This window comes from Rhineura floridana, chromosome 1, assembly GCF_030035675.1.
Source record: "Rhineura floridana isolate rRhiFlo1 chromosome 1, rRhiFlo1.hap2, whole genome shotgun sequence".
Classification (NCBI taxonomy): domain Eukaryota; kingdom Metazoa; phylum Chordata; class Lepidosauria; order Squamata; family Rhineuridae; genus Rhineura; species Rhineura floridana.
Genome location: NC_084480.1, coordinates 162,785,163 through 162,810,243, shown reverse-complemented (window position 1 = coordinate 162,810,243; position 25,081 = coordinate 162,785,163). Strand labels below are relative to the sequence as shown.

At 46.7% G+C, this 25,081-nt stretch overlaps 1 protein-coding gene across 9 annotated transcripts in view; it reads right to left on the bottom strand.

The window, feature by feature from the left end:
• RIMKLB (ribosomal modification protein rimK like family member B) overlaps positions 1-25,081 on the bottom strand; it is a 114,845-nt gene that overhangs the window by 29,861 nt on the left and 59,903 nt on the right. For all 9 annotated transcript variants that reach the window (XR_009757756.1, XM_061583164.1, XM_061583155.1 and 6 more), the window contains one exon: positions 11,052-11,138. Coding sequence is in view for 8 of the 9 variants with exons in the window: in XM_061583164.1 (XP_061439148.1) it covers positions 11,052-11,138 (87 nt within the window). In the remaining variant the exon portion in view is untranslated. The remainder of the gene's footprint in view (positions 1-11,051; positions 11,139-25,081) is intronic.

The window sequence follows — 25,081 nt, the reverse complement described above, 5'->3', positions numbered from 1 at the left end:
ATAGCACCTTAAACTATGCTAACGTAACACTTCAGTTAGCTGGCCAATGAGAGAGGGGGGCCATATGGTGGTTGTGCCTGTGTAATAATATCACAATTACTGTTATTTTAAATCTGCATATTATTTTTCCCTGTCAACTACTGTAGCATTGCTTACTAATGAATAGCTTTAATCTAAAAAATGTTAATGTAATCTGTGATTTTATGTGGAGAAAAGAACCCTACTGGATCAGGCCACATGTCTATCTAGTCTAGCATCCCGTTGTTATAGTGGCCAACTTGATGCCTACTGGAAACCCACAAGCAAAACATGAGTGCAATAGCACTCTCCCCACTAGTGTTCCCCACCAAATGGTATTCAGAGGCTCACTTGCTCTTATACTGGAGCTAAGATACAGCCATCATGATTACTAGCTATTGACAGCATTATCCTGCAGGATATCCTCAAAAGGAACTGCATGTGGCTCTACAGTATCTAGAGCAGGAGTAGCTAACCTTTTTCGGCTCATGCCACCCTACATTCTCGTATGCACAAACACACACAGTCCCCTCTCAGCTGATCCATGCAGATTAGCTAAGGAGGTGGTTATCACTTCTCCCTACTCATTAAATGGTTAATCTGATCAGCAGAGAGGGGGTGATTTCCAACCCCATCAGGAGACTCAACACCCCAGTACTGTGTCTACTTATTTTTTTTCCTCATTTTTGCTTCTGCTGCCCAAATCAGTGGGGTATTGGGGTGCAAGAAAAATCCCTGATCCATAGTTCGATTACTTCATACTGCCTGCCATCAGTTTTCATTCATGTTGGTTATGCCATCCTTTTAATTACTCCCATGTTGGATTGCTTTTCAAAATTAACTTCCTTAGATGCTATTTGGAAAAATCAGATGCAGCTTCCCTCAATTTAACTGAAACCTATTTTTATTTTATTATGGGCATACAACTAAAGTCAACAAGTTGCCTGGAACAGAGGAGAGGGCAAATGCCACAAAAGATTTCACATTCTTGCTTTTTGAGGGGCTAGAGAAAAAGTCATTTCTGGTAAGTTTAACAAAATTTCATTTACTTGACCTTTCAAAATATTTATTGAAAAAAACAGAGAGGAAGGGAAAGCAGATAAAAACAATACACCATGATTTTAAGTGCAATTAGGTACTCTCCTATTAAATTAACATTGGGTTTGTTTTATATTTAAAGAGTAAGAACCACCTAACAGCTTTGAGTAAAATTTAGATAAATTAAGACTGATTTACTTGAAATGTTTACTGAGAATGAACCATTGGTTCTCACCTGAAAGGTGATTTTACTGGATGCCAGTCCATCACGTGGGTAGTAGTCTGTCGTCTGGTCCAAGAACAGGAAATGCGCTGATGTTTGCAGTCTGAGGGGGTGTCGCTGGCCTGCAGACCCCAGTTCATTTCTGGACGCTGTCCAACGAGGCATAATGCTGGAGGCGTAATACTGGAATAGCTTATGTACAGTCCTGGCACGAATCCAGAAAGGTTAAAAATACTGCGGCCAGCGATGGCCTAGCATAGCTAATGGAGAAGAAATGGCTATGGTGATAACGTAGGCAATAAGTGTTGCATAAATTGCAAGGAAATTGATCGGAAGCTCAAATTTCTCTCTCTCTCTCTCTTTCTATGAGAGCCATCGAATGCACTGGCAGCAGCTTGAACTCTAAACCAGAAATAGTGGACGAGCCCCAATGTACCGAACCGGGCGGGCCGTGATGGACTGGCATCCAGTAAAATCACCTTTCAGGTGAGAACCAATGGTTCATTTTCCCTGGATGCCAGTCCATCACGTGGGACATACCAAAGCCGTACCAGCTGGGCGGGTCGGGTGAGCCCACTAATCTGTAGAGATTGCTTACTGCAGGACCCGTCTCCCGAAGGAGGCCTCAGCCGAGGTGTAACGGTCTATCTTATAGTGTCTAATGAAGGTAGAAGGAGAAGACCAATTTGCCGCTCTACAGATTTCTCTCAGAGAGGCGTTAGTGGAGAAGGCTGCTGAGAAGGAGGCTGCCCTCGTTGAGTGGGCTGTAATGCCCTGTGGTGGTGCTAAGTTGCTGGACTCGTAGGCCAGCCTGATGCAAGTTCTTAGCCATCTTGCTAAGGTTGGAGTGGCCTTTTTGCCCAGAGACCTGGGGTGGAGCGATATGAACATTGCCTCCATGGACCTTAGCTCTCTTGTTCTGTCTATGTACACCCTCAGTGCCCTAGTGATGTCTAGGCAATGCAGCTCTCTTTCCCTTGGGTGTACTGGTCTGGGACAAAAGGACGGTAGGATCAGTTCCTGTTCCCTGTGGAAGGTGAAATTGATCTTAGGAATGAAGGTTGGATCCATTCTAGGGACAACGGACTCCTCGTGAAAGATGCAGAGCTGACGTGCAACCGACAGGGCGCCCAGCTCCAAGACGCATCTGGCTGATGTGATGGCAATGAGGAGTAGGACCTTATAGATCAAGAGCTGAAGAGGGATGGTCTCTAGAGGCTCAAAGGGTGATCTCTGCAGTGCAAACAAAACCTTCTGCAAATCCCAAGAGGGGAAGCGGTGGGTGGTCAGAGGCTGTGAAGCCGCCACTCCCTTGAGGAAACGCCAGAGCAGCGGATTGCTGCCAACTGGCTGACCGGAAGTGGGTGAGAGGAAGGTAGATATGGCAGATGCCTGCCTCCTTAACATGGCAACCTTCAGGCCAAGTCGGAGCCCCTTATGCAAGAATTCGAGAATCTGCAGGCCCTGGCCTTAGACAGGCGAATTTTCCTGAAGTGACACCAGGCTGCAAATGTCCTCCACATAACCTGGTAGATTCTAGTCGTGGATGGCCGCCGTGCTGACAAAATGACATTGATGACTCCTGACAAAAGGCCAGAACGTCTCAAGGCTCTCCGCTGAAGAGTCACGCCGTCAGGCTCAACCAATCCGGATCCGGGTGATGAAGTGGCCCCTGGCACAGAAGATCCTGCCTCCGTGGTAGCTTCCACGGATCTGCGACTGAGAGGCTGAAGAGCTCCGAGAACCATGGTCTCCGTGGCCACCAAGGAGCAGTCAGCACTAGGTGGGCCCTCTCCTCCCTTGCCTTTCGTAGGGTGCGGCCCAGGAGAGGGACCGGAGGAAATGCATACAGAAGGCCCTTCAGCCACGGTTGTGAGAGGGCATCCACGGCCTCCACTCCCACAGACCGGTGCCGCACGAAGAAGTGAGGCAGCTGGTGATTGAGATTTGATGCGAAGAGGTCTATCTCTAGCCGACCGTACCTCAACTAAATTCTGGCGAACACCTGCGGGTGTAAACACCACTCCCATGGCAGGACCCTCTGGCGGCTGAGCCAGTCTGCCGTGATGTTGTGTTCCCCGCTGAGGTGCTCTGCTGACAGGGAGGTGAGGTTTTGCTCTGCCCACTGCATGAGAAGAGAGGCCTCCGCCTGTAGGCTCTTTGAGCGAGTTCCCCCTTGTCTGACGATGTGAGCCTTCGTCGTTGAATTGTCGATGTAGACCAAGACAGTCTCGAGACGAAACAGCTGGCTGAAGTGAAGGAGGGCGAGAAGGGCTGCTCGGAGTTCTAGCCAGTTGATGCTGTGATTTGTCTCCTCCTCTCACCAGGTGCCCTGTGTGTATGCTGTGTTGCGGTGCGCTCCCCAACCCAGCAGGCTGGCGTCCGTTGTGATTATGGTCCTGGGGAGGTCCCTGAAGGGGGTACCCCTTAGCAGGTTGTCCCTCCTTGTTCACCAATGGAAGGACCCTTGGAGCTCCCTGGACAGAGGAATCTGCTTGTGCCAACAACTTGTGGTGCTTACCTGGTGGGGGAGCAGGGCCCACTGCAGGCGACGTGTATGGTGGCGTGCCCACGGAACTATCTGAATGGTTGATACAAAGAGGCCCAGGGCCCTTGCCAGGCTCATGATGTCCGCTGATTTGCTTCGTTGGAGGGAGGAAGCAGTCTCCCTGATTGTTTGTACCCTTTGAGAGGAGAGACAAACGAGGCCGCGCTCTGTGTCTATCAGGGCCCCCAGATGCTGCAGCTGTCGAGAAGGGGCTAGGTGGCTCTTCTCGTGGTTGACTAAGAACCCTAGTCTGTTGAGGAGAGTTAAGGCAAGGTGGACATGGTCCCGGGCGCGCTGTAAAGTGCTTGCCCTCAAAAGAAGGTCCTCGAGGTACGGATAGATGTGTACTCTCTGAAGCCGGAGATGAGCCACTGTGGCTGCCATGATCTTTGTGAACACCCTCGGGGCTGACAAAAGGCCGAAAGGCAGGGCTCTGTACTGATGACAGTGCCCCAGTGAGAACCTCAAAAACCTCCTGTGCCCAGGAAGGATCGGTATGTGGAGATATGCCTCCTTCAAGTCTATGGACGCCAAGTAATCGCCTTCCTGCAGGGCTTCCCTGATGGAGGCTAGGGTTTCCATCTTGAACCTGTGGTGCCTCAATGACCTGTTCAGATGCTTGAGATCTAGGATTGCCCTCCATGAGAGGTCCCACTTGGGCACGAGAAACAAGACAGACGCCTGAGCCATGCTGAGACTGCTCTGTCTCCTCTACGGCCTGGATCTCCACCAGGTGTTGTACAGCCGCTGACAGATTGAGCCTTCGTGACTGATCCCTTGGGAGCCTGGAGGGAATGTATCTGGGACGTGGTGGGTGGGAGAATTCCAGTGCATAACCTCCAGTGACTGTGTTGAGGACCCAGGCATCTGCCCCGATGTCCTCCCAAGCAGGGGCGAAGCGTAGCAGACGATCCCCGATGTGTAAGGCATCACTGATGATGGGCCCAACTGCAACACATTGTGGCGGCGGCTGTGTAGTCTGAGCGGCCTCCCTGAGGTGGATGCTGCTTGGTGTTGTAGTGGGGTCTAGGCCATGAGTAGCGGGAGGAGGGTTTGTAGTCTCTACCTCCGGTGGATTGTCTAGAGGCTCGAAAAAACTAGAAAGAGCTGTAGGGGGCGTATTTTCTCTGGAAGCAACTCCCCTCGCGTCTCGCAGTCGCCATGTATGACTTTCTCCTTTCCTTGGGGTCCACAAGGACTTCCTTGAGCGTCTCGTCACCGAACAGCTTGCCTCCGGCGAAAGGCCTAGTAGCGAGATTGGCCCTGGCACTGTTGTCGGCCTCCCAATGCTTGAGCCAGACAGTGCACCGTGCCACGATGTCGGCGGCCAAGGCTCTGGCTGTGAATTGAGAGGAGTCCATTGTGGCATCTGCGATGAAGGACGCTGCTGTATGAAGCTTTAATAGCGTCTTCTTAGTGCGCTCTGGATCCTGCTCTGGGTTGTCCAGTAGCTCGTCCAGCCAGACCAAGGAGGCCCTAGCGAAGGCTGACGCCGTGCTAGAAGCTCTGAAGGCAATGGCGATGGCCTTGTGAGTCCGTTTCAAAGCATAGTCCAGTCGGCGCTCAGTAGGATTCCCTTAGCTGTGTCTCGGGAGAACGGATCTAGAAACAAGGCCCAGCACTGGAGTGTCCACTGTCGGGATCTGAAGAAACTCCATGACATCAGCTTCAATCACATATAATTTGTTGGCCAGGGCTCTCCTTCTACGGGACTGTAAGGGATTGTTTCATTCCGCCAGGTCCGACTTGCAGACCGGAGCTGGGATGGGGGCTGCAAGACTGGGTGAAGGCCATACCGGATCTAAGCCCGCAGCAGTAGCCCTATCAACCCCCAGGTCTTCCATGCCCAAGGTAGTCCTAACTCTCCTCAAGAGCGGAGTGTAGTCAGAAGGCTTGAAGAGGCGCTGCTCTGCTCAGTACCGCAATTGGTATGGGGTGGTAGCATAACGTCTAAGCACCGGCCAAGTGCCGCTCTGCCCAGCACCGCAATTGGTATGGAGTGGTAGCATGTGACGTCTGAACGTCTGCAACGGCTCACTCTGCCCAGTACCGCAATTGGTATGCGGTGGTAGCATGAAAAGCTGAAAAATTCACCAAGGCGCGCTCTGCCCAGAGCTTGAGAATGTTGGGCCAGGACCTGTATAGTCCTTATTTCCCCTATTCTTTATTCTATATACTTTATTTTTAATTTGTTTCCTTTTATTTATTTATAATTTTTTATTTACTTATTTAACCAGGAGGGAGCGCTGCAGGTTAAGCAGTCTGCTTCCTCCTCAATGAATACTTGGGAAGTGGTTGCAGCGGTCCACCAGCCAGCTGGGGCTGGGAGGAGGCGGCCGCAGGGTCGCGTCGGGTGACTGTCAGCCACGAAGTTGGAGGACCTGGGCGCCGGCGAGCCACATGGACCCCGCTGGTCGGCGGGGAAAACAAACTCATGGCCCCGCTGTATCGGCTGGAGCCGGAAGGGTGCAACGGACCGCTGGCCAGCGGATCCTGTTGCCCAGAGGCTGCTCGGGTTCATTGGCTGTGGCTGCAACAAGGAGCGAGTCCGCTCGTTGGCGGCTCGCCAGCAGCAGCCGCAGCTACAACAACTCCCGCAAGGGAAGGCTGAGCAGTTCCGCCGGCAGCTGCTGCAGCGGGGAACAGATCCTGTCTGGCTCCCCAGCCCATAGCCGCAGCTGCAAGGGGAGCATCGCCACCAAGAGAGTGGTCGCCGCCGTTCTGTCCCGGTAGGACTGTGGAGGTGAGGTGGCGAGGGTCAGATCTGGGGCAAGAGGCACCCCCCAGGGGTATACCCCTTCCTCCAGGCAGCAAGGCCTGAGTCGGACTCCCCAACACGATGGCGCCCGTTCGTGCCAAAAATTTAAAGGTCCCCTGAACTTAAAGGGGGCAGTAAAAAACAAAGGGGGAAGCTTGGGAGCCTCGAAAAGCACAAGAAAGAGGGACGGGGGGAAGAAAACTCCAACCCCCTTAGCCCCTAAAATAAAAAGGCAAGGAATTAACCCTAAGTAAAACAACTCACGTGGAGAGTAGTTCAGAGACGTCTGCCTTGGACTAGGACAGGAAATGAACTGGGGTCTGCAGGCCAGCGACACCCCCTCAGACTGCAAACGTCAGCGCATTTCCTGTCCTTGGACCAGACGACACACTACTATCCACGTGATGGGCTGGCATCCAGGGAAAATGTCCCATTGTGCATATAGGATAAGATTACCTGAAATACCGCCTGACCCTTTACAGACCTGTAAGATCACTTACCATCTGGGGAAATTCTACTGCCGCTAACCTCTGCTGTATTCCTTTGTCTTACTAGAGATGGGTCAGGAAGTATGTGTCTTGGCCAGCGACCGGGAAGGGCTGGGAGTGGGACTGCTATCCCTGTGATAGTAGGCAGGGGGAGATATGATGGCAGGCAAAGGTACACAGAGAGAAAGAAGGAAAGCTAGTTTCATCAAAACCCTTGTCCCCTCTGCTTCTCCTGTTGTGTTTCAGAATATGGGAATGCTGATCAACTGACTTCCTGGTGGTGCTAAATGTCAGATCTGCCCAAAATAAAACGTCTATCATAGACAATTTGATTGTGGATGAGGGGGCAGACTTGGCAGGTATAACTAAGACCTGGGTGGATGACCTCAGTGGCCCACTGCTAACCCAGCTCTGCCTCCCTGGGTACATAGTGCAGCACCATTCCAAGTCAGAGGAAGGGGGGGGAGTTGCAATCATCCATAAATATTCCATCTCCTTCACCAGGAGCTACTGCGCTACCAGCTTCCTAACTAAGCCGGCAGAAGTAATCTCACAGGTGGTGTTGGAGAACCCTTTCACAGTGGTGTTGGAGGACTTCAATATCCACACTGAGGCTGCCTCAAATGGGCCAGCTCAGGATTTCAAGACCTCCGTGACAACCATGGGGCTATCTCATAACATCAGTGGCCCAATATATATGGCCAGTCATACCCTTGACCTTGTCTTTGTCACAGAGCCAACTGGAAATACTCCATTGATTGGGGGCATGTGAATCAGCTGCCATAGACAGACCTCTGTGACGAGGTGCGCCTGGTGCCAACACTGTTATCTTTTCGGCGCCAGGTCAAGACTTTCTTCTTCTCCCAGGCATTTTAGCATGTGTTTTAAATTGTTTTTATATTGTTTTAAATTTTAAAATTGTGTTTTAAATTGTTTTTAAAATATGTGTTTTAAAATGTATATTTGTATTAATGTTTTTAATTGCTGTAAACCACCCAGAGAGCTTCAGCTATGAGGCGGTATACAAGTGCAATAAATAAATAAATAGACAGATAATTCCCTGATACAGTTTGGGTTGAATGTAGCTACTCCACTCTGCCCGCCCTCAGAGACCTGATGGATTCCTGAATTATCAGGGGTATTTTCTGGCTGATATAGTTGGTACTGCCGTCAAGGCTCTTGTCTCTCTGTGCAATGGTCAGATGCGTAGAGAGAGCCATTGACACAGTAGCTCTTGCGTGCTCCTGCTGTTGCTCTGGAGCATGCAGGTCATCTTGGTCCTCCAGTGATCTGTGTGCGATCAAACAGGAGGGTCAGCGACTGGAATACAGATGGCATAAATCTCAGTCCATATGGCAGTACCCCATGGCAGTGGCGGCGGCAAAGAAAACTTACTTTTCTGCTACTGCTGTGTCTGCAATTAGCCACCCAGCGGAGCTTTTCCAAGTGGTGAATGTTTTTTTGTCATCTGGCCAAGAGAACTTTGCTCTGACACCCTCAGAGGCCTGCTGTAACAATAGCAAGGCACTTTAGGGACAAAAGTGCTCAGATTTGGATAGAGCTAGATGCTACAGTTGGAGCAAGTCCAATGGAGGTGTCCAGAGCACCATCTGTTCCATCTGTACTGGATCAGTTTGAAGAAGTGTGGCTGACTACCTGCCCCCTTGACCTTTGCCTATCTTCGCATCTTCGGAAGATAGAAGCAAAGCCATAGGGGACTGACTGGGTGGGTCCAGGGAGTGGTTAATGCTTCACTGGAGGATACTGAGGCACCATCAACCTTGAAGGGAGGTGGTGGTGTGTCCGCTCGTAGCTTAAGAGGACCTCCCTAGACCCAGAAGTGTTAAACAACTATCACCCAGTGGCAAATATCCCCTTTTTGGACAAGGTGCTTGAGAAGGTGGCTGGTGATCCAGCTTCAAGCATGATTGGAGGAAACCAAATACTTGGATCCATTTCAGTCTGGCTTTAGGCCTGGCCATGGCACTGAAACCGCCTTGTTTGCCCTGGCTGATGGTATCTGTTGGGGAAAAGATAAAAGGGAATGTGACCCTGCTTGTTCTCCTTGATCTCACAGTGGCTTTCAGTAATGTTGACCACAGTATCCTTCTGGAGTGTCTCAGAGAGGTGGGGGTTGGGGGCACTGTGGTTCCACTCATACCTCCAGAGTTGCTTCTAAAAAGTAATTATGGGAGGCTGTTGTTCAGCACCATGGAAACTGTCCTGTGGTGTTCCACAGGGTTCCATCTTGCCCCCCATGCTATTTAACATCCATATAAAGTCACTGGAAGCTGTCATCAGGAGGATTTGGAGTGAGATGCCATCAATATGCAGATGACTCCCAGCTCTATCTCTCTATTCCATCTGAATCAGGAGATGTGGCTGAGGTGCTGAAACGCTGCTTGGAGGTGGTGATAGACTGGATGTGGGCCAATAAACTGAGGGTGAATCTTGAAAAGACAGAGGTGTTATGTGACCAGAGTTCTCACGTCCAGAAGGTGGGGAGACGGCCTATTCTGGATAGGGTTGCTCTCCTTTAGAAGGAGGACTACAGCTTCAGAGTACTCTTGGATCCAACACTGTTGCTGGAGGCTCAGGTGGCCTTAGTGGCTACAAGTGTCTTTTTCCTGCTCTGGCTGACTCTCCAGTTTTGGTCCCTTCTGGATCGAGATGACTTGGGCCATACCATGCTCTGGTAACTTCCAGAAAGTTATTGCAATGTGCTCTATGTGTGGCTGCCCTTGAAGACAACTTGGAAACTTCAACTGATACAAAACACAGCAGCCAGATTATTGGCTGGGGTTCCCTTTAGAACTTATTTAACCTGTTTTAAAACAGCTGTATTGGCTGCCAATTCGTTTAGTGTTTAAAGCCCTAAATGATTTCGTTCCCAAATATCTAGAAGACTGCCTCCTTCCCTACAGACCATCTCAGGTGTTGAGATGAGCAGAGGGGGTCCTTTTGGTAGTTCTGCCACCCTCAGAAGCTGGGGGGGGGGTGGCCAGGCAGATGGCATTCTCTGTGGCGGCTCCTAAGTTCCGGAACTCCATGTATTTGGCAAACTCACTGTACAGTTTTTGGTGAATGCTGAAGATGCACCTGTGTACCCTGGTCTTTGACACCTGGGATGTGTAGTTTTAGGACCCACCCTATTTTTTGTGATGTGATTTGTTTTCAACTATGATGTATTTTAAAACTGTTTGAGCCACCCTGGGACCTCTGGGTGAAGAGCAGGCAATAAATTTTAATGATTATGATGAGAGTAACAACAACAACAACAACACTTGTGCCACTGCACTCTACAGATTATTATAGGGCAGTGACGATGTGAAAACTGGCATTTTCTGCTCTTGCCCCTCTACTACGGAATACTGTTGCCTCTGTCGTACATGAAGCAGCCACTCAGTTGATTCAGATGTCTTCTAAAGACTTTCTCTTTGCCCAGATTCTCCCTGACTCACAAGACTGGACCCTGTTTTATGTGCTTGAAATACATGGATTTGCTTTATTTGCTTTTATAGGTGTTCACGTTTTATAGTGCTGTTTTATTGTTATTAGGTTGTGTGTTTGTTGTAATGCTATTGTTTGTTTTTTATATTGTATACTGCCTAGAGATTTTTAAAATACTAAACAGTTTATAAATAGTTTTAAATAAAATAAAATACAGTAAAAATATGGAAAACCAAAGAAGTTTTGTTATAAATATTCAGTAATCTTAATATAAATTGATCACTTAAATAAGAGTTCAATGCGATCTATTTATCTAAACTGATAAATGAATACCACTTTAGTTAGGAAGTGCATCAGTTTATTATGTCGTCAAGAGTTGATACCACTACATCATTGTAAAAATCTGTATTTTACAGATTGGCACCCTTGGCAAGGCTGACTTTAAGACGTTCTAATTTTTTTGAAAGCTTTGGACAAAGCAGAATCCTCATCCAGTACTTTATAGAAATTATGCACAGATTCACTCACCTCTATGACCACGTGTGTTCTTTACAACCATGGGGAACTCCAACACTTCTGCTTCATCAATCATTTTGGCAAAATTTTCATGCCCACCTAGGATGAAAAAAATTACATGTTGCCAATGAAGTATCCAGGGTACTCTCCAGCCACTTTCTAGCAACAGCGTATCCTAAAAGCCAACATTTAGGAAGGCAGTCTATTCTACACTTACCTATTCTGGGTGTATCCTAGATAAAGTAGATTTCCTATTAATTTACATGTTGGTTAAAGTGCATCTTTCTAATGTCAAATCATCCAGCATTATGTTATAGCCTTGACATGCCATTTTCCTTTTCCAATCTCAAAAGGCCTAAGAATATAGTAGAAACAATCACAGGTCTAATGTAAGGTGGTGTCCAAGCTGTTTTGGATAGGAATACATTTCTCCCAAAGGATCAGATTTGCAGCTCAATTCAGATTTCGCTAGAGTGCCTTTTACCAACCAAGGCTGTGTGCCAGTTGGAACTGCTCCTGGACACACATAGCTTGGCCACAGTGATCCATACCCTGATACCCACTTGACTGCACTACATCAATATACTATAAGCACGACTGCCTTTGAAAATTTCCCAGAAACCTAAGTACACAACACAGCTGCTATGTTACTAATTAGGACTGGCTACAGATCTCACCAGAGCTTAAAGAGCTGCACCGGCTGCCAGTCCATTTCCAAGCACAATTCAAAATGTTGGTCATTCTGTATAAAGTCCTAAATGACTTGGGGCCTAGCTTCTTGAAGGAAGATATTCTCCCACATAATTCTGCTTGAACCTTTCATTCATCATCTGAGTCTCTCTTCCTCATCCTGTGTCATCTGAAATTAGGTACATGGTGACCAGAGAGAGGGCCTTCTTAGTGCCTTAAATATGGCTGCCTTTGAAGACACCCTGGAAATTCCAAAATGCTGTTAGGTTGCTGGTGGGGGCAAGGTCATCAGAGCACGTAACACCAATTCTGTACCAGTTACACTAGTTAGTGGTACACCTCCAGGTCCATTTGAAAGTGCTAGTTTTAACCTTAAAAGCCCTAAATTATTTGGGACTGAGTTACGTGAAGAATTGCCTACACCCATATGAATCTTTCTGGGCACTGAAATCTGCCTCAGAGACTCTGCTTGTGTTTCTGTGAAGTCAATTTGTTTGGTGGCCATGACAGACAGAGCCTTTTTTGTGGTAGTCTCAGACTAAGAAACTTTCCCCACTCTCAGAGATGAACATTATTATTTTTATTATTATTAGATTTATTAGTCACATGATATTTGAAGGTCTCCAAGTGACTTACAACATTAAAACAAAAACAAACATATCATTCTATAAAAAGCAAAACCATAAAACACAACACCCCCATACAGCAACAGGAAGCTTTGGCAGCAAATAACATACATAATTTCATCTCAATCTATCAAATGCCTGGGAAAAAAGTATGTCTTTACCTGGAGCCAAAAAGATGCCAATGAAGGCACCAGGTGATCCTCACTGGGAAAAGGATCCCACAGATGGGGAGCCACAACTGAAAAGGTCATCTCCCTTGTCACCCCTCTTCAAGCCTCCCTCAGAGGGCAGACCTGGAGAACAGCCTCCTAAGAAGATCTAAGGGTCCAGGTAAACCTATATCAGGAGAGGCGTTCTAGATGATACTGGGATCCTGAGCCATAAACAGCTTTATTGGTCAAAGCCAGTACTTTGAATTGGGCTCTGAAGCATATAGGCAGCCAGTATAATTGGAACAGTATTGATGTTATACAGCAGGGCCCCGCTCATACAGCAGGTTACGTTCCGGACCCCCACTGTAAAGCGAAAACCGCTGTAAAGCGGATCCCACTGACTTACATTGACCAAAATGGCACCTGGCGGCAAAAAACCACAGTAAAAGCAGAACAAGCGCTGTAAAGTGGGGCCTTTCTACAATTCACAACCGCTGTATTAGCGGAACACTGTAAAGCAAAACGCTGCAAAGAGGGGCCCTACTGTATGCTCTGTTCGCCTTGAACGCATCAAGAATCGGGTAGCCAAATTCTGCACTAATTGAAGCTTCTAAACAGTTTTCAAAGGCAGTCCCATGTAAAGCACATTGCAATAATCCAACCTTGAGGCTACCAGAGCATAGATTACTATAGCCAGGTTATCCCTGTTCAGATAGTGACAGTTGGGCCACCAGCCTAAGATGATGGAAGGCACTCTGCACCACTGAGGCCACCTGTGCCTCAAGCAACAGCAATGGATCCAAGAGAACTGCCAAACTACGAACCTGCTCCTTCAGAGGGACAGCTCTGCAGGACGGCAACCTGAGGAAGCAATGGAGGCGGGTAAGTTTTCTTTGCCACCTTCCCTGCCACTGAGTAAGCTCTAACATGAGCACGCAGGGCCTCTGAGAGGAATTTTATCAGGGGGTACAAAGTTTCTTTTGGGCCCCTTCCCTTCTCCATTAGTCATTCTGTTTTTATCCACTACAGTTTTATACCATGAGCTGTAGCCTGTAAGGTCAAAAAGGGTATGGAAGACGAAAGAGGGGTGGAGTGGAGCGCTCTGTTAATTTTCTGCATTTAAGGCCTTATGCTCTTATACTCCCTCCATGGTAAATATAAATAAATATAAATAAAATAAAAGAGGATCAGAGATAAGAAAGCACATTTGATTTGAACATCTTTGTTTATGCTACAATACAGATAAGTAGAAAAAATTCACATTGAAACAAGGTAGATAAACTTACTATTTACTTTAAAAAAAGAGCTTTCCTGGCCTTTTTTTGTGTGAAAAATTTCGAACTGAGACATTGTAGACCTTAAATAATTCTTAATTAGCTTAAGTTTGCTAAATGACCTCTCTCCAGAAGCTACTGTTGCTGGAATGGTTAACAGTATTCTTAAGCTAACACAAACATTTGGAAACAGGTCACCAAGTCGGTACTCTGTTAACAAGTTCAACAGATCTAATGGCTTTAACTGTGCATTTACAAAATTTGCTTTATGTACTGAGGATAAATGTTGCATTTCTTTTCTAAAATCATCACCATTAAGGTCAGCAGGATATTGCTCTGTTAAAGATAAAGCTTTTCTCTCCACATCACTTTCAGACATGGTGAGATATTTCCACAAGAAATCAAATTTTTCTGCCAACTGCTTAACAGCATTGAAGCGGACAGTTAATCCTGCTATAACATTGTCTACCAAAATGTAAAACACACACTTTCTGAAGTAGGCCTCTTCTGGAGTATCATCTGTGTTATTCATTTCTTCCAAGTTAGCATCAGGTGTGCTGTCATGTGGCCTTGCCTTCTTGCGCCAAACTCCATCACATCTACGGGAGAGTTTTATTTCTATATTTAGGTTTAATGCAACCAATTTGGCTTCATTCCACATGTATTTCCAGTTCTTTCGAAGTTTTGTCAGCTCTGTGAGGAGAGTTTCTGTGCTTGCTACTTCAACATCCAGTGTGGAATCTCTAGCTTGGATGACCTTGTTGCAAATATCTATGCCAGCTAATATTTTGTACCACACGGCTGAGATTAACACACAGGCAAAAGATGTCACATATAATAAAACTTCATGGACTTCATTTCTTGTTTTGGCCATCAAATTTAGTTCTAGTTACTATGGTTTTGTAGTAATTCCCACTGCTTAGCACTGGAACTGAACAGGTGGCACACAGTTTGAATTGTTCTGAAAAAGGTTATTGCTTCAGGTACGCATTCAGCAGCAGCAATTCCATGTAAGTTGAGTGTGTGACAACCGCAAGGTGAAAAATTGCTGTTGAGCATTGTTCTTGTATTTTTGCTTGTGCGCTGTTGTATTTTTCGACCATATTTGTGCCATTATCGTAGCCTGGAGCTCTACAATCACTGAGAGGAATAGCATGTTCTTTCAATGTAACAGTTATCAACTGAGCAATTTCTTCCCCCCTTTTGTTGCAACAATCTCCAAACTTGAGAAATCTTTCTTGAATCTCATACTGCGTTTCTTTTAAAAGTACGTATCTCAAAAGAAATGTTGTTTGTTCAATATGGGAAGAATCTGGTGTGGAATCTACTATTATTGCAAAGACGTCCGGGCACGATGGAGGCAGGTACGCAGCTCATTTTACAGCTCTCTTCCTATGAACTATTTTAACAGTTTAAAAAAGGGCTACTGCAGCAGATAGTAGGCTATTAGTTTCCCGGTTTAGCCTCCCTGCCTCTGGAATGTGTTTTTGCTGTTCAGAGTTTTATTGTTTTATTGTTAGACGGGCATAAACCTGTCACCATTAAACGCAGCGTTTGGGGAGTGCCCAGCGCCGAACATTTCTACTAGTAGAAGCTGAAACAGAAGCAGAAACCCAGAGGCAAGGCATTTTTCTACTGATAAAGTCATTATCCAAGACAGATAATTTTTCCACCTTGTCTCTCTGTTTTATGTTTCCTACAACATGGTTTTAACCAGGAAAAGGTGCAAAGAACTTGAGGGGAAATTTCAGTTGGTTGAAACTCCTCCACCTGATTTACAGCCAAAGATCACCCAATTTTTCCCATCTTCAATGGAAACTTATTTGTTGCCTCCCTCACTTGCCTCCTCCGCCTCCTGTCATGGACTGGTCCTTGGACCACATAAATGATATTTACGAGCTGAAAGGAGGCCCTCCTTCCCTGTCCTTGGCAGGGGAGCTTGCACTGGCAGACAACCATCATTCTCCAGAACCCATGCTCCTTGCTACAGAACCAGCACGATCATCCCTACTTTCTCTCGATTCTGCCAAGTCTGCAAGTCCCTTCCTTGGAAGTAAAATCTAACAACTCCTCCCTGGTAGGATGGTCCCTTTTGATTTTGGATGAATTAGAAAGTATTAAAACCTTCCTCTCTGAGTGCAACGCCCTCCTAAATACACTGGTGTCAGCTGCCAAAACACTTAAGTCTGACAACGTGACCCAAGCAGGAGATGTTAGCGCTAAGCACCCCAGGAAGCTGAAAACTAAGCCAAAGAAGCCCACCTTCCAGCCTCCCTATTCGAGGCTAGGAAAGACCAAACATCATCCAACTTCTTGTTGTCGAAGGAACGTATCACAAACGAAAACAAAGAATATTAAGAACTTTAAACAACCTCACTACAAGAAACTAAACTTTAAACCGCTTTTGCTCTCCTAAAATCTCTATCCAACGGACTTTTCAATCCCCCAGAGGGACCCGCTCTCCAGCGAATTTTAAGGAACAGTGAAGTGCTAAAGGGAAATACGAGGCTGGTATTACTACCACTATTCCAACTCCACTGGTGAGCGTCCCTTCCTCCCCTCCTCCAGCCCGGCCCCTGTCCCATAAACCGGCTCCCAGTCCTAGTTCTTCTTTGGCAGTACAGGAGGCCCCGCCATGTATTTTCCAGGCAAAACGGTACTGGAACTTGATCCTGGTACAGAACAAACTGGTCTTCCTCAATTATCCTAACCCCCTCGAAAGCAGGAGCAACATCTTAGTAAATTTCAGTTTTGGGAAATTTTGGAGCCCTTTTTTCCAGCACAGCTCCATCTTTCAGATATTCTACATATCTACTTTCTTTATAACAGCTACAAGACTGTGAAAACAATTGTTACCTTTAAGAATCCAGCCATTGTAAAAATGGTCTATAGCCTAAAATAGCGCCTAGGAAACTCTGGTATACACATTTGACGGTATTTCAAAAATGCGGCTCCCCCGCAGCCTCTCTTCCCTTTCCCTCATACATCTCCGACCTATAAGCCAAGAACTATTCCACAATTGGTCAGACCTGAGATGAATCTGCCAACCCATCCTCCAGTCACTTTACATTCTCTTACTTCACCAGAAGTTCAAGTTCCTCCAACTGCTCCCTCCGATGATCCATGTGAACCAGAGGATCTACAGCTGTTGGAAGTTTTTGGGGACTTACCCAAGGAGGAACAGCTGGCAATAATCCGTAGACTAGACCGTCTTAGAATGGATTTGTCAGATCTGCAAGCCAACAATCCTAAACAAAGCAAACATGGAGGGACCGACAACATTCCAGCCCTCCGAGACAGGATTACAATTGCTGCTAGACCAAAATCTTTTGACAACCCGACATGGATTGACATGACCCGCTTGGACCTGGAGGAATTGGGGTCTCCAGTCAAGATCTCCCACGCACCACAATCTCCATTATGTTACAATAGCCCGCCATTCTCCAACATCTGTATTCACAGTTCAGAAATGGATCAAATCACACCCCTGAGAGACGACAGGGAATGACAAGATCGGCCTTCTGTTGTGTCGACTTTACCCCCAATAAAGTCCTCCCTAGACAGCACTGTTTCGCCTCTGTCCCTTACAAACTTCGTCTTTTGGAACATAGCAGGTTGGAACAATAAGGTGGCAGACCTGGAATTAACCACCTTTCTCCAAACTTTTGACTTGGTCTGCTTACAAGAGACATGGCTACTTGAAGAAAACCATATCCTCATTGATGGCTTTAAATCTTAGTCTAAACCGGCGAAGCGCTCTGCTAACATGGGCCGTAGCAGTGGCAGCCTTGCAATTCTGATAGCCACTTCTATGGATGTGCTCGCCGTGGAATTACCCTGTGCAGCTCCCGATTTCTGTCAACCTCTTCATATAACACCTACCTCAGATTTCCCACCTTTTATCTGTATCAATGTCTATCTCCCTCCCTTACGTTCTTCACAAATGATGTTAAAGTGGCAGGAATTTGATTATTTTATCGATAATGTTCTATGTGAATTCCCCGTGTCCTTTGCTTGTGGGAGGGGATTTCAAAGCCAGGATGGGTGTTAGCTATCCAGGAATTTATGATACTCTTGACTTCACCCCCTGCGAGCTAGTGCTTCTGCCCTGAGCTTCCCGAGATAGGCTAACCAATAGAAACGGTTTAGCTTTATTCAGGAGGTTGATCAAATTCCAACTAATTTGCCTAAATGGCACCCACCTGGATTCCTCCAAAGGTTTCTTCACTTGTATATCTAGTAAGGGAGCTAGTGTGGTGGACTATGTATTGGGTTCCCCTTCATTGATTAGCCTTGTCGGGGAACTATCTATAGGAGATAGACCTGACAGTGACCATCTTCCCCTGAAACTATCCTTCCGCAGCCCTCTTACCACGTCATTCCTCACCCATCGATGCCGCTATTAGATGATTTGCGATGGACCAGGCGCCTTAAATGGTCTCAAGCTATAGAGGCTACCATAAGACAATCCTTGGCGGCCACAAAGCTAACTGAGCTACGCCAAAAGGTCCTCTCCTCTCCAAATGCTATCCTCCCGACGTACAAGGTCATTTCAACCCTTAAACCCCTAGTCTCTACATCAATTGCCCCTAGACCCTCCCAGGGCTCCAAACCGTGGTACGATAAGGTCTGTCAAGCCAAAAAAAGAGAACTCTGTACCCAAATAAGATTCACTAGACGCCATCACTCAGAAGCAGCAGTTTCTTGTCTCCTTTTTTTGAAAAGGGAATATAAGAAACTTCTTAATGAGAAAAAACTAATCTTTATTGCCAGTAGTTGGCGCTCATTGTGCCTTGCTGCTCTGCAAGGGAATGATGTGGAGTTCTGGAGACTGGCCCGGGGAGGGTTGTCCCAAAATGTTTCAGTACCGGTGCCACCAATCCTCCCGGAAACCTGGACTTCCCATTTTCGCTTAATTTTTGGGAACTCAGTCTCAATATCCCCAAACACTAAGGTAGTTCCCTCTGATTTTTGCCAGGCCCCTCTCCACGAGACCAAGTTTGTTGACTGCATGTACTGGAGGTTGGGCCCAAAGGGCAGTTTAGGGATTCTGCTTGTGTACCGCCCACCCCGCTGCACGGCAGACTCCCTGACCGAGGTGCTCGAGGTTGTCTCGGGCGTGCGGGTACTCTCCCCCAGCCTATTGGTTTTGGGAGACTTTAACCTGCACGCCGAGGCGGCTCTCATAGGAGCCCCTCGGGATTTCATGGAAACCATGACTTCTTGGGAACTGCACCTTAGTAAAACTGAGCCGACCCATGTAGCCGGTCATGCTCTTGACCTTGTTTGTCTCGGGAGGGGGAGGGAGTGCTCTGAAAATGGGGGCTGCTTCTTTTAACCCCGTGTCATGGTCAGATCACTATCTGGTAAACATGGACTTCTCAATGCCACACAACCTCCGCAGGGGACAGGGACCTACTAGGATGGTCCGCCCCAGACGCATGATGGAGCCTAAGGGATTCCTGAATGCGCTGGGGGATTTGGAGTTGCCTGAAGGTCACCCGGTCGACACCCTGGTGATGGAGTGAAATAGGAAGGTCACCAGGGCAATAGACTGGGTGGCTCCAAAACGTCCTCTCCCCCTGAATAGAACTCAGATTGCACCCTGGTATACACCACGGTTGTGGGTGAGACGACTAGAGCGCCGGTGGCGGAAATCTCGCTCCGAAGATGATCCGACACTGGTTAGAGCAGCAATAGCAGCCTACCAAGTGGCAACAAAGGCAACAAAGAGGGATTTCTTTGCTGCCTCTATTGCGTCTGCAGAGTGTTGTCCCAGGAGGTTGTTCCAAGTGGTCCGCAGTCTGGTCGGTCCAGTTGCGCAGGAACCCATGGAACATTCTAAAGCCTCCTGTGAGGCATTTGCTAAACACTTTGCTGATAAAATTGAGTACCTGAAGAGCACGATTCCGTATGCCGTGGATACAGGAAGTGGGCCAGAGTCGGCCAGTTGCTTTCCGGTCCGGTGGGATTGGTTTCAGCCTCTTCCCTCTGAGGAAGTGGACAAGGTGCTCTCTACTGTGAGGCCGACCACTTGTTTGGTGGATCCTTGCCCCACATGGCTCATTATGAGCTGTAAAGAGAAACTGACTGAAGGGATCATGGCAGTGGTGAATGCTTCCTTAGAAGAGGGAGCAATGCCATCAGCCCTCAAGGAGGCGGTAATAAAACCCATCCTGAAAAAGCCCTCCTTGGATCCCCAAGAGTTGAACAACTTCCGCCCAGTTTCCGATTTACCATTCTTGGGCAAGGTGATCGAGCAAGTGGTGGCCAAACAATTACAGACACACTTGGATGAAGCAGATTATTTAGATCCATTCCAATCGGGCTTCAGGACTGGACATGGAACTGAAACAGCCTTGGTCGCACTGGTGGATGATTTAAGGAGGGCGTTGGATAGGGGAGAATATGTGTTCCTCGTCCTCCTGGATCTCTCAGCGGCTTTCGATACCGTCGACCACGGTATCCTTTTGGATCGCCTGGAGGGAATGGGAATAGGAGGCACTGTTTTACGGTGGTTCCGTTCCTGTCTCTCAGACAGGCATCAGCGGGTGGCATTGGGGGATGAGGTTTCAGACCCTTGGCCTCTCAATTGTGGTGTGCCACAGGGTTCTATCCTCTCCCCCATGCTGTTTAACATTTATGTAAAGCCGTTGGGAGCCATCATCAGGAGATTTGGGCTGCGGTGTCACCAATATGCGGATGACACCCAGCTCTATCTCTCGTTCAAGTCCTCGCCAGAGGTGGCTGTGGATACCATTTCCAAGTGCCTGAAGTCCGTAAGTGAATGGATGGGAGGAAATAGGCTGAAGCTAAATCCTGACAAGACCTACGTGCTGCTTGTGGGTGACAAGAGAAGGTTAGGAGATATAGACCTGGTGCTTGATGGGGTGAAATTGCTCTTGAAGGACCAGGTCCGTAGCCTCGGGGTCATTCTTGACTCCCAGCTGTCCATGGAGGCTCAGGTTTTGGCAGTGAGCCGGGCAGCTTGGTATCAACTACATCTAATACAGAGGCTGCGACCCTACCTTCCTGTCCATCTTCTCCCATGGGTGGTTCATGCCCTGGTCTCCTCTCGCTTAGACTACTGCAATGCGCTCTACGTTGGGTTACCCTTGAAAACGGTCCGGAAATTACAGCTGGTGCAGAATGCAGCGGCACGTTTGATTAAAAACAGCCGTCGCCGTGATCACATCACTCTGGTGCTAGAAGATCTACACTGGTTACCAGTTGTTTACCGGGCCCAATTCAAGGTGTTGGTATTAACCTTTAAAGCCCTATACGGTTTCGGCCCAGTTTATCTAAAGGAGCGCCTCCAGCATCACCAAACATGCTGCCTGACGAGATCAGCCACTCAAGACCTTCTCTCGGTCCCACCAGTCAAAACAGCTAGGCTGGTGCGGACCAGAGAGAGGGCTTTTTCGATTGTGGCCCCCACCCTCTGGAATTCGTTGCCCTATGATCTTCGCCATGCCCCCTCCCTGCCAAGTTTCTGTCAAGCCTTGAAAACCTGGCTATTCAGGCAGGCCTACAAGATCCCGGGAATAGATTAATTTTATCTTGCTACAGCTGTGGATGGTTTTAGATTAATTTTAGATTAATTTTAGATTGAAGCTTGGTTACCATGTTGTATTTTATATGTAGTATTTTATTCTAATTTGTACGTCGCCTAGAGTGGCCGCTGACCATAATATTATGATGATGATGATGATTTACCCCCCTGGCCGCCAGTTACATGTGCGGATATTGGAGACTTAATATCCTCTCTCTGACCAGGGAAAGCCCCAGGAGAGGACATGATTCCACCTGAGTTATTTTTACTCGATCCCTTATGGTGGAGCCCCATTCTCGCAATACTCTTCACAAAGATCAATGACACCGGTACCATTCCCCCAGGCTGGCACACCAGCATTGTGATACCCATATTTAAAAAAGGCGACCCCTCTGATCCACGTAACTATAGACCGATCAGCTTGCTGGACATGACATCTAAATTATATGGGCGATTCTTACTAAATAAATTACTTGAGTGGGAAAATAGCCGCTCCATTATTTATGAAGAACAGGCAGGGTTTAGAGAAGGCAGAAGCAGTCTCGATCACGTGTTTGTATTACAGCACCTTATAAGCAAGATCAAAACAGGGGCGTTTAAGTCCCTATATTTGGCATTTATCGATTTCTCAGCGGCCTTTGACTCTATCGACAGGACACTACTATGGCAGAAACTCAATCAGGCAGGTATCGAGAAGAGATTACTGTGGCTCCTCCAAGTCCTGCACCAGGATACATTCCTAAGGATCCGCTTAGGTCTAAACAGATCCCTCTCCCATGAAATCCCCGTTAAAAGAGGCATAAAGCAAGGATGCATCCTGGCCCTTTTTTTGTTTAACTTCTTCATTAATGATATTATTCCCTCAATGACCTCCCCTGCCTTCCCCCCCACACACACAGTAAAGCTCAGGAAGATCTCGGCATTACTTTATGCCGATGACCTGGTTCTCCTTTCATTAAATAAGACTGGACTCAAAAGAATGCTGTCTCGACTGCAAGAATATAGTGAGGCCCAACATTTACAGGTCAATCATACTAAATCTAAAATCATGGTCTGTGGGAAGTATAATAGAACAATGTCAATTTGGACCCTAGATGGTCAGCCATTAGAACAGGTAAATACCTTTAAATATCTTGGTATTTGTTTCAGCAATAATCTGGTGTGGACCCCCCACTTGGAATGTGTTAAGCTTCAGGCCTCTAGATCTTGCGGCCAACTAAAGAAATTCTTTTATTCCCATGGTGGCCAATTAATAAGACCAATGACCAAACTCTTTGTGGCCAAAATTCTCCCCAAAATCCTTTATGGGATAGAACTGTGGGGGTACCCTGTACGCCCTAATCTTGAAGTTCTTCAAAAAAAATTTTTGAAAAAGATTATGGGGCTTCCTAAAGGCACCCCCTCAGCACACACCAGGGCTGAGCATGGCCTACCATCTTTACTGGCCCGGACCGACCTTGCATTCCTTCGTTTTGGGAAAAAATTGTCCTTGTTGGAGACCCCATCTCCTGTGAAACTGTGTTGGGAAGACCAATTGGAGAAAGGGGGTTGGGCAGCTAAATTTGATGAGCTAGCGTCCCGTTACGATCTCACTTGAAATAATCTTAAGAACTTTAACCATGCTGAACTGCGCAATAGGATCTTTGATTATGATGCGCAGCAAGACAGGGCTTTGATAGCCACTGCACCCTTTTCCTTATGGTTCCCATACATTAAACCTAACCACGCTTGGGCTCCCTATCTTGATATTTTGACATGTGCACCTCTCCGCAGGGACTTCACGGAATTAAGATTCCATACCATGCCGACTGCATTTTTACAAGGCAGGTATGATGGCACACCACATGCAGAACGCCACTGTATCAATGGCTGTATGGTCCCCAAAGATCTAGTCCATTACATGTTTTTCTGCCCTTTATACCAGTCTCCGAGAGAGAAATTTATAGTGCCTCTCATAGATACGGTCGAAGGGATTCCCATCACCCAACTGGTAATTAGTTTATTGTCAGCCCCACATAAGCAAATCATAATTGCAGTTGCCAATTTTGCGTTGGCTGCTAAAAAGATTAGAGCTGCATTTGTTAAAACTATCTGAGATGTACAGAATTCTTCCCTCATGCTGCAAATTTTACTCTGTATAGATGTTTTTAACCTTGTTGTGTTTTTTTATTTTTATCTGTTTATGTTGCAACGGCTTTTTGGCTATATGCAATAAATATACTTTACTATTATTGCAAAGTACTTTGCAGATTGCCTCTCAAGCAAAATGTGTTGTTTCACAAGTTTCGAGCATTCTGCAATAAATTCATTTTGTGAGTCAGGGGACAGATAATAAACTTGAAGCTGCTCGTTCCTTTTCTGTGACTCCTCTACACTTAACATATGTTCCTGAAGGATGGGGTCCCACCTGGAGAGCAGTTCAATGAGACCTAAAAAGTTTCCATTGTTTGAATCACCAATTCAATGGGATGAACCAGTAAATGCTAGACCACGTTCTCCCAAGAGTACAACATCGATGATGCGCTTTAAAAGGTTGTACCATTTCACAGCTTCAGTTTTGATTGAAGCTTCTAAGATGATGTCAACTCCCGTCTCATACAGCAGGCGCCTTTCTAGTTCTCGCCAAGCTGGTTAACATTCTCTGTGACTATTGCCTTTTTCATGTTTTGGGATCCTGTAGGAAAGTTTCTGCCACTTCCCATTAGAAACCCAGCCTTCAGCAGATACCAGTGCAGACTTAGACGCAGAAGCGCTAGTCTTGAGCCAAAATAATCGACATGGAAAGCAATATAAAGCTTGTTTCTGTTGACTCCAGACAAGACAGTCTCTTACATGTGTTCTCCATTAGTGCTTTGAAATTTCAGTATGCTTTCTGGGAACACTTGATTGCAGGTGTCTTTTGGGAATGTTTTAGGCAGAGGGATGTGACCATTCGTAACATACTTTTCTATTTCCTTTTGAGATGGAAACTCGGTTGTGATACATCCAATGTCAAGGCCTACATTATGATTACTCCTCTCATCTTCCAAATTCACTTCCACATGCGTCTGTATGTCTGTTTCTTTGTTTTCCATTTTCATTTTCTGCATCTGCCCCTTCATCAAAATACTGTGCATGATTACCCAAATCAACTGCTCCTTGTTTGGGGATGAGGTTTCCAACAGTTTCTTCTTGCTCCAATTCTGTAGGTGAGTTCAATGAAAATTTTTTTGAAGCTGCACTTAATCCAAATTGAACGTGTTTGTTGACCCCTTTTTTCATTTTCCTCTCGTTCTTTCTTGTCTTGTCTTTTCTGGGCTCCTGATTTGTGAGAATACATTTTGGAGAGATGACTTTCTCATCGCGATAGGGTTTAAAGGTTCACACTGCTTACCTTATATGAGCCCTCAAACTGCATTTCCTTTCATACTAAAGGGGTAGGGTTAATCTAGCTTCCTAATGACCACGCCCTCTTAAGGTCAAAGTATCTCTTCCTCTAGTTACCTTGGCCACCGAGCATGCTCAGTTTCTTCCAGAGTAAGTTTCATAAAAAATGAAAAAAATACTCAAGTTTGATTATTTGTATTTTCAGAATCCAACAGAAATACAAATAGTTGATTGAACAATGTCATACTTTTTTGCACAAGTTAGGGGGGAAAGAAAAAAAAAAGCACCATTTGAAGCAGGCTTGCAGAATGGGACCCTGCAGGAAATGACTAACAAAGGGAGGAAAAGGGAGCTCCCCTCCTTTGGCTCCTGGGCCCCCTTT